General features: G+C 34.2%; 1 protein-coding gene across 1 annotated transcript in view; it reads left to right on the top strand.

The window, feature by feature from the left end:
- Cdep (Chondrocyte-derived ezrin-like domain containing protein) overlaps positions 1-21,403 on the top strand; it is a 464,715-nt gene that overhangs the window by 429,590 nt on the left and 13,722 nt on the right. Inside the window, exons 12-23 of the mRNA XM_069846189.1 lie at positions 604-715; positions 5,881-5,995; positions 6,157-6,246; positions 7,746-7,964; positions 9,812-9,998; positions 11,079-11,188; positions 11,284-11,424; positions 13,795-13,949; positions 15,758-15,885; positions 17,502-17,671; positions 18,936-19,043; positions 21,000-21,151. Of these exons, the coding sequence (XP_069702290.1) occupies positions 604-715; positions 5,881-5,995; positions 6,157-6,246; positions 7,746-7,964; positions 9,812-9,998; positions 11,079-11,188; positions 11,284-11,424; positions 13,795-13,949; positions 15,758-15,885; positions 17,502-17,671; positions 18,936-19,043; positions 21,000-21,151 (1,687 nt within the window). The remainder of the gene's footprint in view (positions 1-603; positions 716-5,880; positions 5,996-6,156; positions 6,247-7,745; positions 7,965-9,811; positions 9,999-11,078; positions 11,189-11,283; positions 11,425-13,794; positions 13,950-15,757; positions 15,886-17,501; positions 17,672-18,935; positions 19,044-20,999; positions 21,152-21,403) is intronic.

Below are 21,403 nucleotides of genomic sequence, written 5' to 3'. Positions count from 1 at the left end.
GTCTGTTATGAGCTCTTATTTGCGTCTATATAGTTTAGCAAAAGGTTTCATAATTATTTTATTTCTTGACAAATTCACGCAAGATATTCCAAATACTGTACATAAATAATAAAGTTGTGTTTCATCATTATCATTTGTCAAAAGTTGGTATCTTTGTTTCTTCATTATATTACAAGATGTCATACGACAAACAAGTGGACCTGTATATTAATATGAAATTTTGGATTGTCAAGGTCCAAGCATAACATGCCCATCAGAATTGGCTACCCTTCCAGGTTTCAGGTGATACGAAATAAAACTTACAACTTACGTTAGTTCTGAAATGTCCTACATAAATCGCAACATATGGTTTAAAACATCAAATTCTTACGTGCAGACCTTCGTACTGTTCATTTATTCAGTTTATTTATTTTAGAATGTTGTGTTACTACAAATTGATTTCTTTAAGTAGTCACTTTCAGGTATAGTAGACAATAAAAGTACATTTGTGTATGAATATGAACACGTTTCGTTACAGTATTTGGTATTTCTTGATACAGAATATAAGATTTTCAATCATAATGTACAGTTACATCATGGTAACAGTATCTTCTGTATTTGTAGGTGTCGACACGGTAGACAGCATTAGCGGAACACCTCAGTCAAAACTCCAAGATAACAACATGTTCCACGCAACATCCACACCCAATCATAATGGCATTGCAGCTAATCACAAGTAGGTATTTACATATAAACTCTTCTATATGCATATGACCTTATTAATATGGGCATTATTTTGTCTAGGATTTAAAAATAGAAGGTAAAAACCTGTCATCATTTTAATTTTATGTGAATGGAATTCAGTGTTATGGAAACCTTTTAAGCCTGTAGTTCTTGATAATAATATATTTTTTTTTATTTATTCTGGCGAAGTTAAGGCCTTCAGGCCTTCTCTTCCACTTAGCCAGAAACAAAAGAAGCTGATACAATTTGCAGTAATACAAGGTATACAGCAAAACCTGTCTAAACCGGAAGTGCTTGGAACCAGAAATAATTTACGTTTTAGGGAAGTTTCCGTTTTATACAAGGTTGACTGATTTTTTTTTATACTTCTATGCTGTTATTTTAGTACACGCACTAAAAATATTAATTTTAAGAATCTTTAAGCCTGTAGTTCTTGATAGATATACAGCAAAACCTGTCTAAACCGTAAGTGCTTGGGACCAGAAATAATTTATGTTTTAGAGAAGTTTCCGTTTTATACAAGGTTGACTGATTTTTTTTTTATACTTCTATGCTGTTATTTTAGTACACGCACTAAAAATATTAATTTTAAGAATCTTTAAGCCTGTAGTGCTTGATAAGTATACAGCAAAACCTGTCTAAACCCGAAGTGCTTGGAACCAGAAATAATTTACGTTTTAGGGACGTTTCCGTTTTATACAAGGTTGACTGATTTTTTTATAATTCTATGCTGTTATTTTAGTACACGCACTAAAAATATTAATTTTAAGAATCTTTAAGCCTGTAGTTCTTGATAGGTATACAGCAAAACCTGTCTAAACCGTAAGTGCTTGGGACCAGAAATAATTTATGTTTTAGAGAAGTTTCCGTTTTATACAAGGTTGACTGATTTTTTTATACTTCTGTGCTACTATTTCAGTACACGCACTAAAAATTTAAATTTTTAAGAATCTTTAAGCCTGTAATTCTTGATAAGTATACAGCAAAACCTGTCCAAACCGGAAGTGCTTGGGACCAGAAATAATTTATGTTTTAGAGAAGTTTCCATTCTATACAAGGTTGACTGATTTTTTTGTATACTTCTGTGCTGCTATTTCAGTACACGCACTAAAAATTTAAATTTTAAGAATCTTTAAGCCTGTGGTTCTTGATAGATATACAGCAAAACCTGTCTAAACCGGAAGTGCTTGAGACCTGAAATAATTCACGTTTTTGGGAAATTTCCGTTTTATACAAGATTGACTGTTTTTTTATACTTCTGTGCTGATATTTCAGTACACGCACTAAAAATTTAAATTTTAAGAATATTTAAGCCTGTAGTTCTTGATAAGTATACAGCAAAACCTGTCTAAACCGGAAGTGCTTGGGACCAGAAATAATTTACGTTTTAGGAAAGTTTCCGTTTTGTTATAACTAATAATTAGACTTACATTATTTATTTACTGTTACATATACAGTTGCCTCTGATTGAGGTTCTGGCTAATATGTACATATACAGTATATTATATTATCAGGCAATACATCTCACTTGATGATATATGTCAGAGGAAGAACAATTGTTTGTATGCATCTGAAGTCTGATTAGTGTAATATGTTACTAGTCAGTGATGTATGCATTGAAGGGGAAAAGGAACTGGCCGCCACCCCATTATCTCCTGGCCTAGTTGTCTCATAAGTGGTGCCTTGTTGTTATCACTTGTGAGGTTCAGACCTGTCTTCGGACAGTTGACTAAACAATAACAATATATACAGTGCGCCCCAGAAGAAAAGGTTAATATTCTGGGAGATCATAGAAGCAGTCATTTTGAACAAAAGGTACAGAGCGATCCGTTTGGGAGGATATAAAATACAATTCTTTAACATAAGAATGATTATTATTTATTTTTCAGTAATCTGTAAATACATTCCAGAAGGATGAAAGTTTTTACCACATTAGACCTCATCATGCCCACCATTGTGCACACAACACAATTCATATCATGAGGTTAATACCTCCCATGTGTGATCTAGTATCTTGTGAATGATAAAAGAAGAACAATCTTTACTTTGAGATCGTCAATATTACTGTATCACTGTGTAGACATCATTCTTCATACAACCCCAAACAGAGAAATCTGGTGACATCATGTCTGTAGAATTTGGAGCTCACGAATTGGCGCAACTTGATTGCACCAGTTAATGTCAAATGATTCACAAATCACGAAATTACACCAGTTGATATCAGATGATTCACAAATCACGAAATTACACCAGTTGATGTCAGATGATTCACAAATCACGAAATTATACCAGTTGATGTCAGATGATTCACAAATGATGAAATTACACCAGTTGATGTCAGATGATTCACAAATCACGAAATTATATGCCTGTGTTAGTCTTCTGTTGTAGCTGTGATATGAAAAGCAAATATGATCTGTTTCTGGAGATCCACATAGCGTAATGCCTAAACACATTTCATGCAGTAGGGGTAGAGTTTTGGATAACATTGATAATTTGTGTATGGCATAGCCATCTCTAATGTAAAATCCGTGCTTTTATATGGCTGTGAAACCTGGAAAATAACTAAAACTATTATCAATCAACTACAAGTTTTTATTAATAGATGTTTGAGAAACATATTAAAAATATTCTGGCCGGTCCAGATATCCAACGAAAACCTATGGTTAAAAACTAAACAAAAACCAGTTGAATTTGAAATTCGGCATAGGAAGTGGGGATGGCTGGGACATACACTTCGCCAACATCCAGTTGACCTGCCAGGAAGGCATTGGATTGGAATCCGCAGGGCAGCAGAGGAATTGGCAGACCCAAGATAACATGGAAACGAACTGTTCTCACAGAAGCAAAAACGATGGGGAAGACATAGAGTGAGATTAAGGTGTTGGCCAGGAATAGAGTCAGATGGAGAAGCTTTCTGAGAGCCCTATGTTCCACCTAGGAATGATGGGAATATTGATTGATTGATAGCCATCTCTGCTGACAGTTGTCTAAGACTATTTTTGGAACTTGGCTGTCATAGCAACACTGCAGCATACTGCCATCAGTGTGTGGCATATCAACAGATTCACTTGTTTAAACGTAGGATAACATAACATTACCATATCAGCTTGTAATTTCAGATCTCTCCTAACACCATACTCATAGTGAGAATGTCAATGAACTGATGTTACGCTCTCAAATTTTGTAAAACAAAACATATATTTAACTCGTTGCCTTGCAGTAAACCACATTTTGTTTATTCAGTTGTTGCTAAGTGCTAATCTGATTTCTTTTGTTCGTAAAATTTTAAATTGTTAACTGCCTCCCATTGGAGGTAGCCCAGAAGGACTCAGTATACTTTCCTACATGAATTTTACAATATTAAATGTTTACATAAATTTGATGACAGAAAATTAAAATAAACATATATGAATTATAAAGTGAAGAAAAAGAAATTAAACAGAATGAATATGATGACTCAGAATTTGGCAAGAGCTTTTCAAAACTGAAGTTATGATGTCAGTAGTAAGTGTCTGTGGTAGTTCAAAAGTCTTCCTGAAGCTTTCAGAGAACTTGGGAATCACACCACGAGCTCCAATAAGAAGACCAATCACCTCAATGTTTTCAAGCTGGTATTTTGCTTTGAAGTAATCAACTGTTGGCAGATAAATGTTGATCTTTTCTTGATTGACATCCTCCCTGTTTCAATCCTTATGGTAGGACCTTTCTTGGTAGTCTGGGAATACGCTATGATGTCAATACGTCTAGAGGAGCCATTAGTAGCAAGGCAAAAGACTTCATCTTCTACTGTCCAAGACTTTTTTTTTTCAAAGCAGTTGCAATTAAGGATCGAACATGATGATGTCTGGCATTTCGGAGGACTAAACCTCTGTTACACTGACCTTGGACATGGGCAAGGGTTTCAGTCAGCGACCAGGTACTCCTCTAACTGCTGCTAAATTGGCATTCATTTTGAGGCAGGTTACCCATTCAGATGTAGATAGTCCAGACTTATTAAAAATCCAGGCGTTGGCTTTAGGTACTTGGCTGTACAATTCTACACCTCTGCCTCTTCCAGGCATTACTTTCCAAGATTCGAATTCTGTATTTCTTAATTCCTCTCTTAATTTCCTAGTCACAGATTTACGAAGTTCAACTGGACAAGGGAGACTTAGATGTTGACAGGAAGAATTACAAGACACACATCATGATACACACGTTCTGAATGGTTGAAATATGTGCGTTACTGGGTAACAGAAATATGAATATAATAAATGTAATCAAATACTGTAATTTGCAACTCTTCACATTCATAATATATAATTACCTTAGTTTTATATTTTATTTTTTATTCCTTTTACATCATGTTACTTCATTATTCCATGTGTGAAGACTTGCAAACATATATATATTTTGCAACTTACACGTGTATTTTAACTAATAAACAATAAGGGCAGTCATACAAGAATGTCAGTGTGTATCATAACCATGTTCGTTTTTAGTATGTTTTATTTTGCATGTCACTAAATATGTATTGTATGTGTAGAGATTATGTAGAGATTATTGATATTGCTGAAATGTACGTCGTATCTGATGATGTTGGCGTAGTCCAACGAAAACGTTCATACGTCCTTTAAACATGTAATGCAAAGGTTTAATACCTTAAACATATGCTGTGAAGTCAGTGACTGAAATAAATACTTTTAATATAGGAAAAATTAAGTCGCATACTATTTACATAAGGATTTTCATTTAATATTAAAGTGATGCAGATGTTGCAGTGTTGCAAGAACGTTTCCCATGATGCTCTAACTAATCCCAAACCTCTGTATTTTAATATCATATTGAAACTGAAATAAATTTTGTATCACTCCTGATATAATTTTTATAGCGATTTTATTTTATATTCACAAATGGATCAGACAGTATTTCGTTCAGTTAACATAAAACTATTTGGAGTCTGTATTAGCTGCTGCTAACTGGTCATCATCAGTCAAGTGTTGTAATAAAATTCTCCTGCTCAGATATTCAGTTTAAAGAAATATTTGCTGTGTGATTCGTCTATATAATGAACACTGCAGAATAGAAAAGGTGTCAAGGTACTAATAGTCTTGGTTATGTGCTATAATTAAAGACTTGTTTTCTGATTGTAATGTCTTTAATAACTTTGAACAGTGCAGAGAACGATATTCGAACGCCTGATGTGTCTCCACTGAAGACAGTCAATGATGAACCTTCGATACCAAAGGTTGCCACTACCAACGAAGGAGAAGTTGATATGCGAAGAAAGGTTAGTTTAGTCACAGCATTAAACTTTTATCATTAAATAATACTGGAATGTAAACATTTAGTGTGACAGGTAGTGTGACTTTTATATGCCTGAGCGTTGCTTATTCAAATGTTCTTTTATGATGCAAATATCTTGTTGTGTCTTTTCATTACAATTTGCAGAGGTACCCAACTGACAGAGCATACTTCATTGCAAAGGAGATCTTAATGACAGAGCGAACTTATAAGAAAGATTTGGAGGTGATCAATTTGGTAAGTAATTTCCAAAAAATGTCAAGAAAGTATGAATAGAGAAGTATTTTTTTTTAAAGCATAAAATTACTTAGTCATACGTTAAAAAGTGTTACAATTTTAAAAAAGGTATATACCTTCGATAGACGGCCCGTTTCGACGTTATGTCACGTCTTCTTCAGTGTCTCCTGAACTACTGGTGATCTTGAATTCTGCGATGTGCATTTGTCGGTTATAGGGGTGGGGGTGTGTTGCTCTTATGGTGGGGGCTGGTTGTTTGTGTGTTATGACGTATCATGACGTCAAATAATATGTAGGTATTGAACTGTAATTGTGTGTTAAGTATATGTTGTGGGTATGTTATTGTATGTTTATATATTTCGTATTGTTCTAGGATGTTTAACTGTGAACTTTTTGGTGTGATGTGTAAAATTTCCATATCTGTTTCTATATTATTGTAGTCATGATTATTGTTGATAATGTGGTCTGCATAATTTGATGTGATGTAGGGTTTGGTTATAGCTTTAATATGTTCATTATATCTTGTGTGAAAGGAGCTTCCTGTTTGTCCTATGTAAAAATGTGGGCAACTATTGCATTTTAAACATCCTAGAACAATACGAAATATATAAACATACAATAACATACCCACAATATATACTTAACACACAATTACAGTTCAATACCTACACATTATTTGACGTCATGATACGTCATAACACACAAACAACCAGCCCCCACCATAAGAGCAACACACCCCCACCCCTATAACCGACAAATGCACATCGCAGAATTCAAGATCACCAGTAGTTCAGGAGACACTGAAGAAGATGTGACATAACGTCGAAACGGGCCGTCTGTCGAAGGTATATACCTTTTTTTAAAATTTTAACACTTTTTAACGTATGACTAAGTAATTTTATGTTTTTAACAAACAAAGTGTTAACGTGAACTTTAATCAATGGATTTTTTTTTAGCTTTAGAGTTCAGTTTGTATCAATTAAATCTCTTATCCTTCCAATAGATGAAAGAGTTTGAAAATTATCATGATCGAAAATAAGTTATATCTGCTTCACCAGTGAACTAAAAATAACGTTTTAGCCTATCCTAATCACAATGATATATGTATATGGGAGGTGGGCTACTTATTTGTGTCACTGTATAACTAAAAACTAATCAAATGCTCAAAACATAGGATTTTCTGCATTTCTTTTCTAATATGCCAGTGATCATTTGTGATGTTATTAACACTTTTATTTGAAATGTTGATAGCTTTGCAGTTTAGTATGTGTTGCTAGTTCATAGTTGAATCTTCTCTGCAGAGAACACATTTTGGTGATGTGATTCTGAACAGTTGCACTGCCAAGCTGTCAAGTCCATTTACTAGTCTGAAGACAGCCACTCCACCCTGTGGGCCGCCAGTTGGCAATTGCTGATTTAGATTATTTGAAAGCCATAATCATAATATTATGTTAAAATGTATTGTAATATGGTGACTTGTTGATTTTTTGTGTTTTCAGTGGTTCCGAGACGAAGTAAGCAAAGAGGAGGGAGAAATGCCAGACACAGCTTTGATGCCTTTGTTCTCGCTAGTTGAACCGATTCTCGAGTATCACTGTGGATTCCTGCGTGACGTGGAAACTCGTCTTGCTACATGGGAAGGCCGTAGCAATGCACATCTCAATGGAGACTATCGACGTATTGGAGATGTGCTGCTTAAGAATATGGGTGTATTGCAAGTAAGTGGAATCATACCCACCTCAAAATGATGGTTAAGAGATGACAAAGCTGTTAGCACGGCTTTCTTTGGACAGGAAATAATGTTATAAATTCCACGTCGGAGATTTACGGCATATGAAATAACTCCATTCTTAATTGAGAATGAATCTGGCCAGTTTTTCCTTGCCTCAAGAAGTTCTCTGCTTGTGGACAGATATTCCTGCATAATAATGTCTCATAAGACTACAAAAACCGAGCAAAATGGCTCAGTGGTAACACACTGGACTCGCATTCAGGAGGTTCTGGGTTCGATTTCCATTACTGATCAATCTGGTCGATTTTTTTCTGTGGTTTTCCTCTACTAAATATAACTAATTTTCAGTTAAATAAATGCGAATGCCAGATTGGACCCCAATTACCACGAAATAATATACATATGCTCGGTTTCTCGAACACTGAGATATCCATTAGGTTACTGTTGATTTGTTAAAGTTGTTGATTTGTTAAATCTTTGTCGTGTTTCTTGAACATCGCAGCCTCTAACTTACGATCTGTCAATTATTTATTAGTTATACATCTTGATTACACAACTTTTAACACTGTATCACTGGACTGAACAGTAACGAGAAAGCAGATATGTTAGCAAAGAAAGGAACTTTATATCAACTTAAAAACAAATTTTAAGTTCCCATATGAATCAATAAAGCGAGTCATGAAAAGAATAAGTTACAGCGAACAGGCAAAACAACAAAATTCAAAATCGAAAGAATCATTCAAAGATCCAAAACTAATTCCTGATCTACTTCGAAAATCTGCCGTGGCCATGTTTAGATTGATGACTGGTCATGATTGCCTCAGTAAACACCTCCATCGTATTGGAGTACTGAATTCACCTAAATGCTTACTGTGCAGCAGAGAAGAGGACATGGAGATGGAGCACCTGGCTAATTGTGAAACTCTTAGGACATTTGTGGACCTTCCATCAAAATATTGGGAAGCAAGAAGGATGATGACTTCATTGTTAAATCCAGAGCATTAGATACACACACACACACACACACACACACACACACACACACACACACACACACACACACACACTGTATCACCTCGGAATATGTATGATAAGACTTTCTTGTGTTAAATTCTAACGTACCTTGTTTACATGTTTCGACATTTTATGGGTCATCCTCAGAACTGGTCGTTGTTGGTCTTGGCGCCTCTTGTTTCGTTTCCTGTGAAGGTGTGTTCGTGTGGTGTAATGTAGAGTCAAAGAGTATGTGTAATTTTGAAAATATTGAGATTAAGACAAATGTTTATATGACATTTCTTGCTCAGAATGTCTTCGGAAATAAGCTCCATAAGGGACGGTAAATGCTCGTGAATGACCCTTTATATTTCAACCCTTAAACAACATACAGTTGCAATAAGTTTTGTAATAGTAGAGGTATACAACATTCGTTAGACCATTTTAGAATGTTTATCATGTCCATGTACCTGCAAGTTAAGAATGGATAACCCCTCGGTGACAGACCTATAAGTTAGCAGACAACTTGTTGAACCGATAGGACAATCTCATGTCTGAGAAATGCAAAAACCTTAGTTATCCATTCGATAGAATTATAGGATCGATAGCTCATGTTCGAGAAACTGGGCAACAGTACAACAGCAACTCGCAATCCCAACAGGCAACAGTAAACTACAGACAGTAGTGATATGATCTTGGAGCAATGTTTTCAAGGATACAAAATCACCAAAATTCTAGTCCTGTTGATAACAATTGCAATGAGATATGCAATAGAGTTCATGCTAAGTTTGTATTGAAATATGAAAGTTCAAATGTTTGTACGACTTTTTTCTTTTACAGTTATACGAGAAATACCTCACAAGACATTTCGTAGTTCTGGAGAAACTAGACTCTGCATTCCGCTTGAACCACAAGTTTGAGCAACTTTATCGTGATTTTGAAATGCAGAAAGTTTGCTACTTGCCCCTGACTGCATTTATCCTGAAACCTCTTCAGCGTCTTCTGCACTACGAGAATCTTCTGGACAGTATGTGTGACTAACTTACAACCTAAAGATTCTGTTCTTAAAATTAATGCAGTTATATCTCTTTCACCCTGTATAAATATGAATATATATTGTAATTATAGTGTCAAAATATGCAGTACACAGTGAAAACTCATGACAATTTAGACACATTTAGTTTAATGGAATTACGTGTATTCCTAAGATGTTGATAAAGCGTCGTAAAATAACCTACAAAAAAAAAAAAAAAATTATCTATTTCTTCAAAGTAAATTAAGTTAAATCATGTCTAACTTACCTGAAATTGTATGATAGTCTTTTTAAAGACAAGTAATAATAATAATAATTAATAATAATAATAATAATAATTGTTTATTTAACCTGGCAGAGTTAAGGTCATATGGCCTTCCCTAACACTCAACCAGGAGTCAAACTGCAATACAGAAAATACTACAAATTTACAAAATATAGCACACACACACACACACACACACACACACACACAAAAAAAAAAAAAGTCGAAATAATGTCGTCACATGTTATATTGTAAGAGATTTTTAAGAATCTTAGAACAGATTAAACATCTAACATTCTTCCCGTTAACATAAAATAATCTTTTTCTTCACATTCATCCTTAAATCTACGTTTTCTAAATTATTCCCATGCTTGGAAGATATTATGAAACACTCGAAGAATTCAAATGACACACCACTGCTCTCTTTCTGCATAGCAACATTGAAAACAGCAAAGATGAGGGTGGGTGAGGTAGAGTGTATTCAATACATGACATCTTGAATTCATTTCCGTAACTTTAGGGGCGTAATTGCAAGTAGGAATTTGGAGGCTACTGCTATAGAGGTATTAGAATAAATACACGTGTTAGTAGATAGTTTTACTTCATTCCGATACAATGTATTACAAAAAGTTATTTTTAGACATTCGATTGTATATTTACATACATACTTTTAGAACTACGCCATTAATATGGTACATAAACCCAAAAATTTAGCACAATAGTCTCTTCTTGTTACTAATAAAATCTAATAAAATAATTTTAATATATTGCCTCAGTGTATAATCAAGTAATTTATTTGGTTTATTTAGGACTTATAAAGCATTATGGAAAAGATCACCAAGATTATGAAGATTGTGTGGCTGCCAAAAACAAGCTGATGGAAACGTCTCGCAATGTTCCTATTGTTCTACAACGCTCAGTAAGTACATTATTTAAGTACTTAAACGCGTTTTTTTAAATTACTAAAACTTACAGAAAGACTGAAATAGATGTTTTGCTTTTATGTCATTTCAGGAGAACTTTGTGGCACTTTGTGAACTGCAGCGTGATCTGAATGGTTTCGACAATCTTGTGCAGTCTGACAGAGAATTCATAAGACAAGGATGCCTTCTCAAGCATTCCCGAAAAGGTTATCAGCAACGTATGTTCTTCCTGGTAAGTGATATGAGAAGAATAAATTATTACATTTTCGTGCAATGTATTTGTTACAGGGTTACCAGGTTTTCAGAATGCCAATACAGGACAGGATGAGGTCGCACCTCAAGGTGTGATGTTTATCACTACAAAAAAATGCACCTAATTTGAGAGAACGTCATATGCACACCATGCCATATTATTACCATAGTTTTGTGCAATTCCAAAAACACATTGAATTAATAATTAGGAGCTTATTTTATTGTTATTTTATTACTTGGGATTTAGATTAAAAAACAATTGAAATATTTTTGTGCTACTGAATTATCCAATAAAATTACTGATTTCTAGTGAAAAGTATACATTTTTATAAGCTGAATTTATCGCATTACTGTTTAGTACAAAGTATATTATGGTTATTGATATATATTTTTTTACATTAGCTAGCAAGATTTAATGTATCTTAAGAAGTTAGGTACAGCTTACAGCAGTAAATTTTTTGGAAATATTCAACATTTTTTTCCTCCATTGCTATATCTTGTGCAATAATGAAAATTGGTATGTGTAAAACACTGTCCTTCTGCCAAATGAAAAAAATATTTTTACAATAAAAAAAATTCTGTTTTCTTTTTTTTTTTTTCAAAATTCAAAATGGTGGCAGTTCAGTGTGCAATCATGAAGCATTTCCCTCATAAACTTGTTAACTTTTTCATGTTCTCTCTTTTTTATTTTATTGCTGAAACTCATGTTTACAATATCATGCTGTTTCAACTACAATTCTTAATAAATAATTTTTTTTTTATTTTGTGTTAGAAGAAAATACTGATATTTGACCATTCTTTTAAATGATTTTATTTTTTATCAGACAATCTATCAAAGGTAGAGAAGTGATTTTGCACCATATTGTAGATCTGACATGCATTAAATACACACAAAAAATTTCATCACAGAATGTTGGATAGTTTTTTAGTTATGAGGGAAACACTTCATCATTGTACAGTGAACTACCACCATTTTTAATTTTGAAAAAAAAAAAAAAAAAAAAAAAAAATTAAATCGTAAAAATATTTTTTCATATAGCAGAAGGACAGAGTTTCACATATACCAATTTTCATTATTGTACAAGATACAGTAATGGAAGAAAAAATATTGAATATTTCCAAAATTTTACTGCTGTAAGCTGTACCTAACCCCTTATCTTAATTGCTTCAAAAAAGAGTGACAACTATGATTATAATTTAAGGTAACTTGGATTTCAGCTTTTGTGAGACCTGTGAAACATCTGTTCCTTTCATCTCTCTATTTATTTCTCATAACAGAAAATACCCTTTCCACATAGACATTCGAACCTGGAATAGATAAGCAATATGTTACAAACATTAATATGTGTGGATCATCATAACCCAAACCCTAAACCAAGAAGCACAACAAGCCAAGGATTTCACGAGCTTGTACTGGGAGGCCAGAGAAAAAATGGCTTGTCAGCCTCTATCATTGAAAAATAAATAAATAAATATAAGCTACAGTATACTGCTCTTGGCTAAATTTGAGCCCACGAAGATAAAAAACAAAAGAGTAAAAGACTATAAACAATAGAATTATTATTATTACAAACAGGTTTACAATGTAAAATCACATCTTCCTGTGACCAATGTCCTACGTTCTAATTTTTTTTCTCCAATTCTCTCTACTTTCCCAATCCCGTTCTTGCAGTCCTTTCTCTGCCAACACTTTATTTATGTCTTGCAATCAGGTGTTTTGGGGTCTACCTCTGCCTCTCCTTCCCTCTGGAATCCAATCTAAAACTCTTCTTGGTAGCCTTCAATCATCCATTTGCTTTACTTGTCCATACCATTCTGTCTATATTTTACGAAATCTAAAATTGAATTTTCTTTATTCATCTGTTGCTTGATCACTTCATTACTTTTTTCAGATTTAAGTATCAAAATATAGAGATTCCATTTGAAATTTCAAAGGCTGGATTGGGGGAAGGGTGAAACCTGAAATGTAATTAACAGTGGTTTTAACTTTCTTCTCAGTATCTAAATTAACGTATTTTTTGTTTAAATTTAATTTAATTTAAATAAATAGTTGTTTAGACTGGGAAATTTTGAAATGAAAGCCCAGTATAATGCCAGTCACTTGTATGTCAATAGAAAGTCAAGTAATAAGTTTATCAAGATTCACAGAATCTAGTAAATTAGATTTTTTTTCTTTTTAATTAAAGTTTGATAGTATGATATTGTGCTTAATATATGACTTGCAAACTATTGTGATAAAAACGTATTTTTCTCGAAAGGATGTGGCCTCTCTTTTTTTTTATAGAAGTGTCCTCTTTTCTTATAAAGAACTTAAGGTAACCCTGTTTTGAATCTTCCTCATGTTTTCCAGTTCTCAGATCTGTTGCTGTATACCAATCGCACTGTGCAGCCAAGCCCACAGTTCAAAGTTCATGGTCAGCTGCCTCTCAGAGGTGTTATGGTGGAAGAGACACCAGAGAACAAGGCGGGAGCAAATTACTGCTTCACTATTTATGGTGGGAACAGGTAATAAGTTAATGCTAAGAAATGGCTTTCTGCTTCTTAAATGGAAATATACTCAGATAGGTCTCTTCACTGTTATAACTTACCCTATCAAACATATACAAACTCAAATGTAACACCTTCAACAACTTCTACATAGGACAGACAGGCAGATCATTTCAAACACGTTACAAAGAACACATCACAGCCATAACAAAATTACAAAACACCTCCACATTTGCAGAACACATCACAAATGCTAACCACACCCACAGAGACATCAACACAGACATGGAAATACTACACATCCAACCAAAAAGCCAGAAACTAAACACACTGGAACAATATGAAATATACAGACACACAAAAACACACCCCAACGATATTATCAACACACAACTCAACTTCAAAACACACACATTCTTTGACTCTACACTATACCACAGGAACACACCCTCACAGAAAACAGAACAAGTGGCACCAAGACCAACGACGACCAGTTCTGAAGATGACCCATAAATAGGTCGAAACATGTAAACGAAGTGATACAGAGATACAGTGTTGAAAGTTGTGTAATCAAGATGTATATGTAAAAACAAACAGTTCTTGTAATACATTTTCAAGCTCTAAAATTATATCTTGTCAATAAAGTTTTGGAAGAAATTTTTATTTTCGAAATTTCAGAATACATTAATATCAGGTAAGGATTTCCCCCCCCCCCTCCCACTCCCCAGAGGTGATATTTACACAGAAAGTTATATTAAGTTATGAATAATTAAGCCCAACTTTATATATGTTTTTAGAACATAAAATGTCTTTTTTCATAATACCGGTATTTCTTTCTGCTTATTTATTCCTTTTATACTTCACTCATTTTTTAATTGTGAACTTAATACTGCGTCTGTCATCAGTTGCTTAGCAACAAATCAGAGTGAAATGTTTATGCTCAAGTGTCAGATGAATAAAATGTTATGAAAATGCCAACATCTGACATCAGTTGTTTAGCAACGACAGTAAGTTACGTTACTATTCTGATGTCACTTCCTTAGCAACGAATCAGACTCTTACATTTAGATGATGATATATTCAATAAAAAATTGAAGGAGAGAACATAATAATACGACACATAAATTACACTATAGTACATTATGCAACGAGCCTATAATGGTAGTAATTAAGACGCGAGTATATTTATGAAACGAGCACAAGCGACCTTGATATAATCTAGAGAGTAAAATAAACATTAATCTTGATATAACCTTGCAATTGATTTAGACATTGAAAAACGAGATGACAAATTGAATTTATTTGAATATTATTTACAATTAACGCTAATTATTATAGTAACAGATCATAACCTTCTGCGACAATATTGGATTTCCAGCCTCCGTGATGTTTCGGTAGTTGTCTTTCGATTGCATATCCGAGAATAATCAATACTTGTGCTTTCATATTGCTACAATGATGTTTTTTGATTGGTGGAACACCTGAACTTTAATGAATAGGTGTACTTTAATGAGGGCCATTAAAGGGCTGCTACCAGGTGTATAATTACTACATTTCGGCATGGTCGAGCATAAAATTTATTTCACTCTCAATCATATTCACAATCCTTATAAATAAAACCAATTTCTTAAAAATATAAATATCACAATAACAACCAAGAGAGCAGAAATGTTTGAAGCAATTACAGGAATCCCATGTCACTTTTTTTTTTTTCCACGTATTTTCAGAATCATCTAAATAATTCATCTTATATTCACAACAAACTTATAAAATTGTTGTCATTATAAACTAAGTACCGTAAATAATTTACCTGCAATTATGTACAGGGCACTTACTGTTGCCGCAAGCAGTCAGGAGGAAAAGGACAAATGGTTAGAAGACCTCACTGCCACTATCCAGGCTGCCAGAGAGAGAGGGGACAACAAGCTCCAATACCTGAGTCTCAAATCCTGCAGTAAGTGTTATAGTTCCAAATCTGGTTTTAATTAGTATATGTGTTGTAATTTATGTTATTATGAGATCTATGTATACTTCGATGACCCTAGCAAATTACTTATTTATATAATTGTATTGGACTTTTTCCATTGCTTATTTTTAAAAGAATTCACAACGTTTCGAAGAATGGTTCTCCCTATTCCACTTTCTTCTGACATTTCTTCTCCTATCCTGATTTTGACTTCCTGTTTCATATAAACGTTACTGAATAGCCTCCTCTCTTTCCAATCCACACCAATTTTTTTCAGGATCCCTATATGTTTATTCCATTCCACTCTGTCAAAACCCTTTTCCAGATCTACAAATACTACATGCAGAGACGACCAGTAAAGAAAGGTCAAAACCTGCGACAGCTGAGGGTATAGCAGAGATATTTGATACATTAAAAAAAATGTGGATGTGATCAAAAAGTGCAAATAAAGTGAAACTGGAAAAGATCGAGAAGTATAGGGGAGAGAGAACGTGTATAAGCAGATGTGTAGAATAAAATTTAAGTAGGCTATTTATAGGAAGTGAGAATAGTGACAATGGATTAAGTGTAAGCAGAATAGTGAGAAAGTGAAAGTGAGCGCAAATAGGAATGAGGGAAAATAGTGAGAAAGGGTTAAGAGAAGTGAACAAGTGACAGCATAAAATTTAGTACTAACATTTGAACGTTGGAACAGTAAATGAATATAAGAGAAAGATAAGAGAAAAGGTCAAAGAACAAATAGGACAAATAATTCAATATGATAATTCATAGAGATAAATTGAAATTAAGATTTTAGTGAATAGTAGTTAGAGGATAAAGGGGGTGTGAAAGTAGTATAGAATATTAGATATATTAGGATTAAGGAACAAATAGAGAATAGCAAATGGAATGTAGGAGAAATACTGAAGGGGAGATTGACCAAGTAACAAAAAAGGTACATAGGGTAATTGGGAGTATTTGTGTAGACATGTATTGCAAATAATGTGTTACCTGTAATATGTTAATGGTGGCATCGGATACAGAAATGTGAGGTACACCATTACATGTAAAGAAGTGCTGTGACGAAATATATTATATCATATCAAATACTACATTCACTATTTTATTTTTCTCTAGGTATCTTTTGCTATTGTTCACAATCAAGTATAGTGCTTTTAAATGCCCCAGCTTCGGAAAATTTTCGCGAGATGACAGTATTTGACATAGGGACATCTATTTTTTAAATGGATATTAGATGAAATGGAGTGTTGAATGGTTAAGAATTCACTTGGATATTACAAATGGTTTTCCTGATAAAAAATCACATGTAGGATGTAGGCATACTAGTACTACTGCTGGATTGGCAATTTAAATGCCAGTTGTACTACCACCAGATTTGAAGTATTAAGTGTCGCCCTCTTTTCCTATCTTCAGCCAATCTTGCCTAGCTTTTATACCTACCTCAGAGTTCCTCATAATTTTTTCAATTTCTTCTATTCATCTTAATTTGGGATCTCCGAGTCCTCTGTCCTCCATGGTTAGCAAATAATACCTTTTGTGTGGGTTCAGTTTCACTCATACGAGCTACATCTTAATGTGGCTGCTTTTAATGGCTTTTTATTTAGGTTCTTCTGATGAAGTGATGGATACTTGTGGTGGAGATACTGTGAATGACACCAATGGAGCAGGAAGGGAGAAGGCAGCAGGGACAACCCAGCGTAGCAATACCACAGTACATGTTTGCTGGCATCGAAATACCAGCATCAGTATGCGAGATCAGTTACGAGCTGTTGAAGTTAGTATCTTTTACTCGTTTCATTTAATACAGTGTGTACATAATTTCAGTGTACTGTAAAGGTGCGTTTTCATGGGAAACAATTGAGGGGCTTAGAACAAAAAGCAGGTAAGTGACATTATTAAAAAAAAATGAGGTAAGTGCGTGTTGTAATAGCTCAAAAGGATGTTTCTTTGGGATAAAATCAGGTAAGTGATCACACTGTGCAGTGCTGCTATATGGGCATCATTTCACCAAACTAGTGTATAATATTTCATTGCATGTAGAACTTTAACTGTAATTTCCTCAAAACTTGGTTTCCGTCACTTACCTGCTTTTTGTTCTAAGCCCCTCAATTGTACAGAACTGTATATGAGATTTTGTATAATACAGATCTGTTCCATACAAAATGAGTGAAGAGAATTTACATTGGGAACACGTATACAACATTGTGTAAGTCACATTTTCAATATGAACGTCAGCGAAGAAACTTCACCTGCTCTTTGTATTAAAAATTAAATAGATTTCACACAGTGAGGTTTTATGGATATTTTTTTCGCCTGAAACCCTTATAGAGACATGTCCTCACATTCTTTTCTTCAATAATTAAACTTAAAGTATTATTAACTCTCCATTTCCCGAGAAATATGGAAAATGTGTGTGTATTCTCGGGTTACAGAACATGAAATTTGTTATCGGTCACATAGCAATACAAGGAACTTTGTTGTATATACCTGTACAACTCTTCATTTGTATGATACATGCAGGAACATGTTACATACTGGTACCATCCAGAACATGTTCGGAACATAAGTTTTATACATAATGTTCCCAATGAAAATGTACCTTAACACGCAATTACATATTGTATATAGGTAACATATAAAAAGCTTTTTGTAAATTAGTTTATGCTTCTGAAATATGGATATTAATTTTATGAAATAATTTCCCATTTAACATAATTATAGTTGATTTATTATTGGAATATTTTCACACTAGGCTTATTTATTTAACAAAAATGCGTCAAATGTTCAGATAACGAATTTTACAACAATTTTTATTTCTGTATAATAAAATATTCTGGAAAAATGTTGTGTACAGTCATAAAATAAATGTATATGCATGTGTCACATGTGAAGACTATGCAGGGTTACTGTATTACAATGTATTTTTTTTAGTTCATATTATGTTTCTTTTTTTATAGTACACACTGCACATACTTGCTTCATTAGAATATTAAATTTAGTTGTACATGGAATTCATTTACTTGTGTGCTTACTTTCAGAATCAGCTCAGTGGCTACTTGCTGCGGAAATTTAAGAATAGCAATGGGTGGCAGAAGTTATGGGTAGTTTTTACTAACTTCTGTTTGTTCTTCTACAAAACCTTCCAGGTAATAATGAATTTCTTGAAAAAGAACATTATCTAACTTATTTCTTATGCCTTTTAATCACTGCACTTTCTCTTTCTCCGCCAATGTAATATCATTGTTGTAGTTGTTCACATCTGTATACGAAAAAAAAAATTACGCAGTAAAATTTCTACTTATCATTCCCTTTTTTATTATACTCTCAGATAGAGTAAGCGCAAAGAAAGTTTGCCCATTTGACTGATGTGCAGAGAACGATATTCGGTCCTCATGCTGCAATGCTTGTTACAGGGCTGCTATGAATCACCTAAAGGTACGGTCACACGTCGCTACTTTTGCTACGCAACTTTTGTACTGCAGCTGCAAAAGTTGCGTGTCGTGTTCACATGTAAGCCAAAAGTAGCGCGTTGCACGCTACTTTTCGTGCTGTGCAACCCGAGTGCAGCAAAAGTTGCAACTAGAGGTTGCGAGTCTGCTCACACACAAGGCGCTACTTTTGCAGCCGCAGTCATGCTGCAGGTTTCCATCTCCGTGTTGACTTCTCAATATACATTTTGTGGTTATGTTCACATTATTAATAAACTCATGCAAAAGCTTATTTATCTATTATTTGCTTTTCTGTCCTAACTATTATTCAGAAATTGGCATTATTTTTACTATAAAGCTTTTAAAAACGCCTATATACTTAAATGATAACCAACAGCATATTTACGTAATCAATGTTGGCAACCCTCCTGTTTGGAACTACGCTACAGAAAATTTAAAAAATGAATTATATCGTCAGCAAATATGCTCAGACCGTGTTGTGCATTTAATAACTGTTACAAATAATTTATTTTCATCACATCTAACATTAAAATACATCCAAACAATAAAAGTTTCATTGGCACATTTGGGTGGCAACACTGGTCGCAACCGCAGCAAAAGTTTCAACAAAACCGATATCAAAAATGCTGCGGCTGCAACCCTAAGAACCCTGTTCACACGTCGCTACTTTTAAGCTGCGCGCAGCATGGAAAAGTAGCAAGCAGCAGGTTCGGCAGCCGCTACTTTTCGGGTTGCACCGTTGTTCACACGTCGCAGTACGAGAGTTGCGCAGTTTTTTGTACTGCATCGCTGCAAAAGTAGTGACGTGTGACTGTACCTTAATGCTGATTACAGGGCGCATTCGAAAGCGCGGTCTTGAACTGGTCGTATCGTGGAGTGTTGCTGTGCAGAGCGGGTAGAAGCCAGCGTGTGCATTACATATTCTGCGTTTTATCCCTGATATCCGGAGTTTTATGTAGTTCAAGTGTGTTTGTTAAATAACAGAGTTCTGTATAACATTCTATGTACTTAGCAATGCCCCCCCCATTGGCTCTAAATTAGGAAGTGCTAATGAAACGTTACACAGTCAAACTAGAGAATTATTTATAACGCTCATAAATTTATGAAAAACGAAACAGGCTCCAGTCGTAACATAAGGAGTATATACAGGTTAAAATAAACCGACCATAGTACCCTAGTTATCGGAAAATTTTAATAAAATCACATAGTATTAGTGTTTTATTACAACGTCAAATATCAATTATTACACAATTACATATTTCTTATAACATCTTTGTCATTTCATTCAGTGATTTTATATGTAAAAAAATTCGTGCTTCTGTATTTTCAACAATGTTATGTTATTAGTTACTCTGCAACAAGGTTTAGGTTACGTTACATACGCTATGATAAATCTCACTCGAAAAATCGAGCCAGCAGACGACTGAGAACTGACGACAGTTTGCCAATCGAATCGAAGCGAGGTCGAGTGCACCCGAACATTTCCGAAAGTTCGTGCAGCTTACCGTGGCAAGCTCTTCTTGCGTCTACTCTACACCATTCAATTTGTATAGGGCAAGAAAAAGATGCATATAGGCACTATTAAATTATACTGTACAATTTTTTAGTATTACCTAATTTTGTATTCATTGGTTTCTTTGTCGTGGTGTACAGGATGATTTTCCATTGGCCAGCTTGCCTCTGTTGGGATATACAGTGAGCTCACCTTCAGAACAAGATGCTATACATAAAGAATATGTCTTTAAGCTACAGTTTAAGAATCATGTTTATTTCTTCCGTGCGGAGAGTGAATACACGTTTGGAAGGTAGGTATAATCTTGATTTATGTAACACCGTATTGCTCATTGTGATAAAAGTTGTTATTCTCCATTGGCACTGGGTATTAGTTGGTCTGGCCACTTTTCCACAACACTGGCTTCCAAATATAATGCAGATAGGTTGTTGCTGTTACCATTGTACAGATACTCTTGAAGATGGTTTCTATTTAGTATAGGATCGTCAATATATATTGTATATTTGGATGTAAGAAGGCGGTTTTTATGCGTCAGTTATGTCCT

The sequence above is a fragment of the Periplaneta americana genome, chromosome 14 (assembly GCF_040183065.1).
Source record: "Periplaneta americana isolate PAMFEO1 chromosome 14, P.americana_PAMFEO1_priV1, whole genome shotgun sequence".
NCBI lineage: Eukaryota > Metazoa > Arthropoda > Insecta > Blattodea > Blattidae > Periplaneta > Periplaneta americana.
Note: the sequence above shows the minus strand (reverse complement) of the source record. Positions and strands in the feature narration are given on the sequence as shown.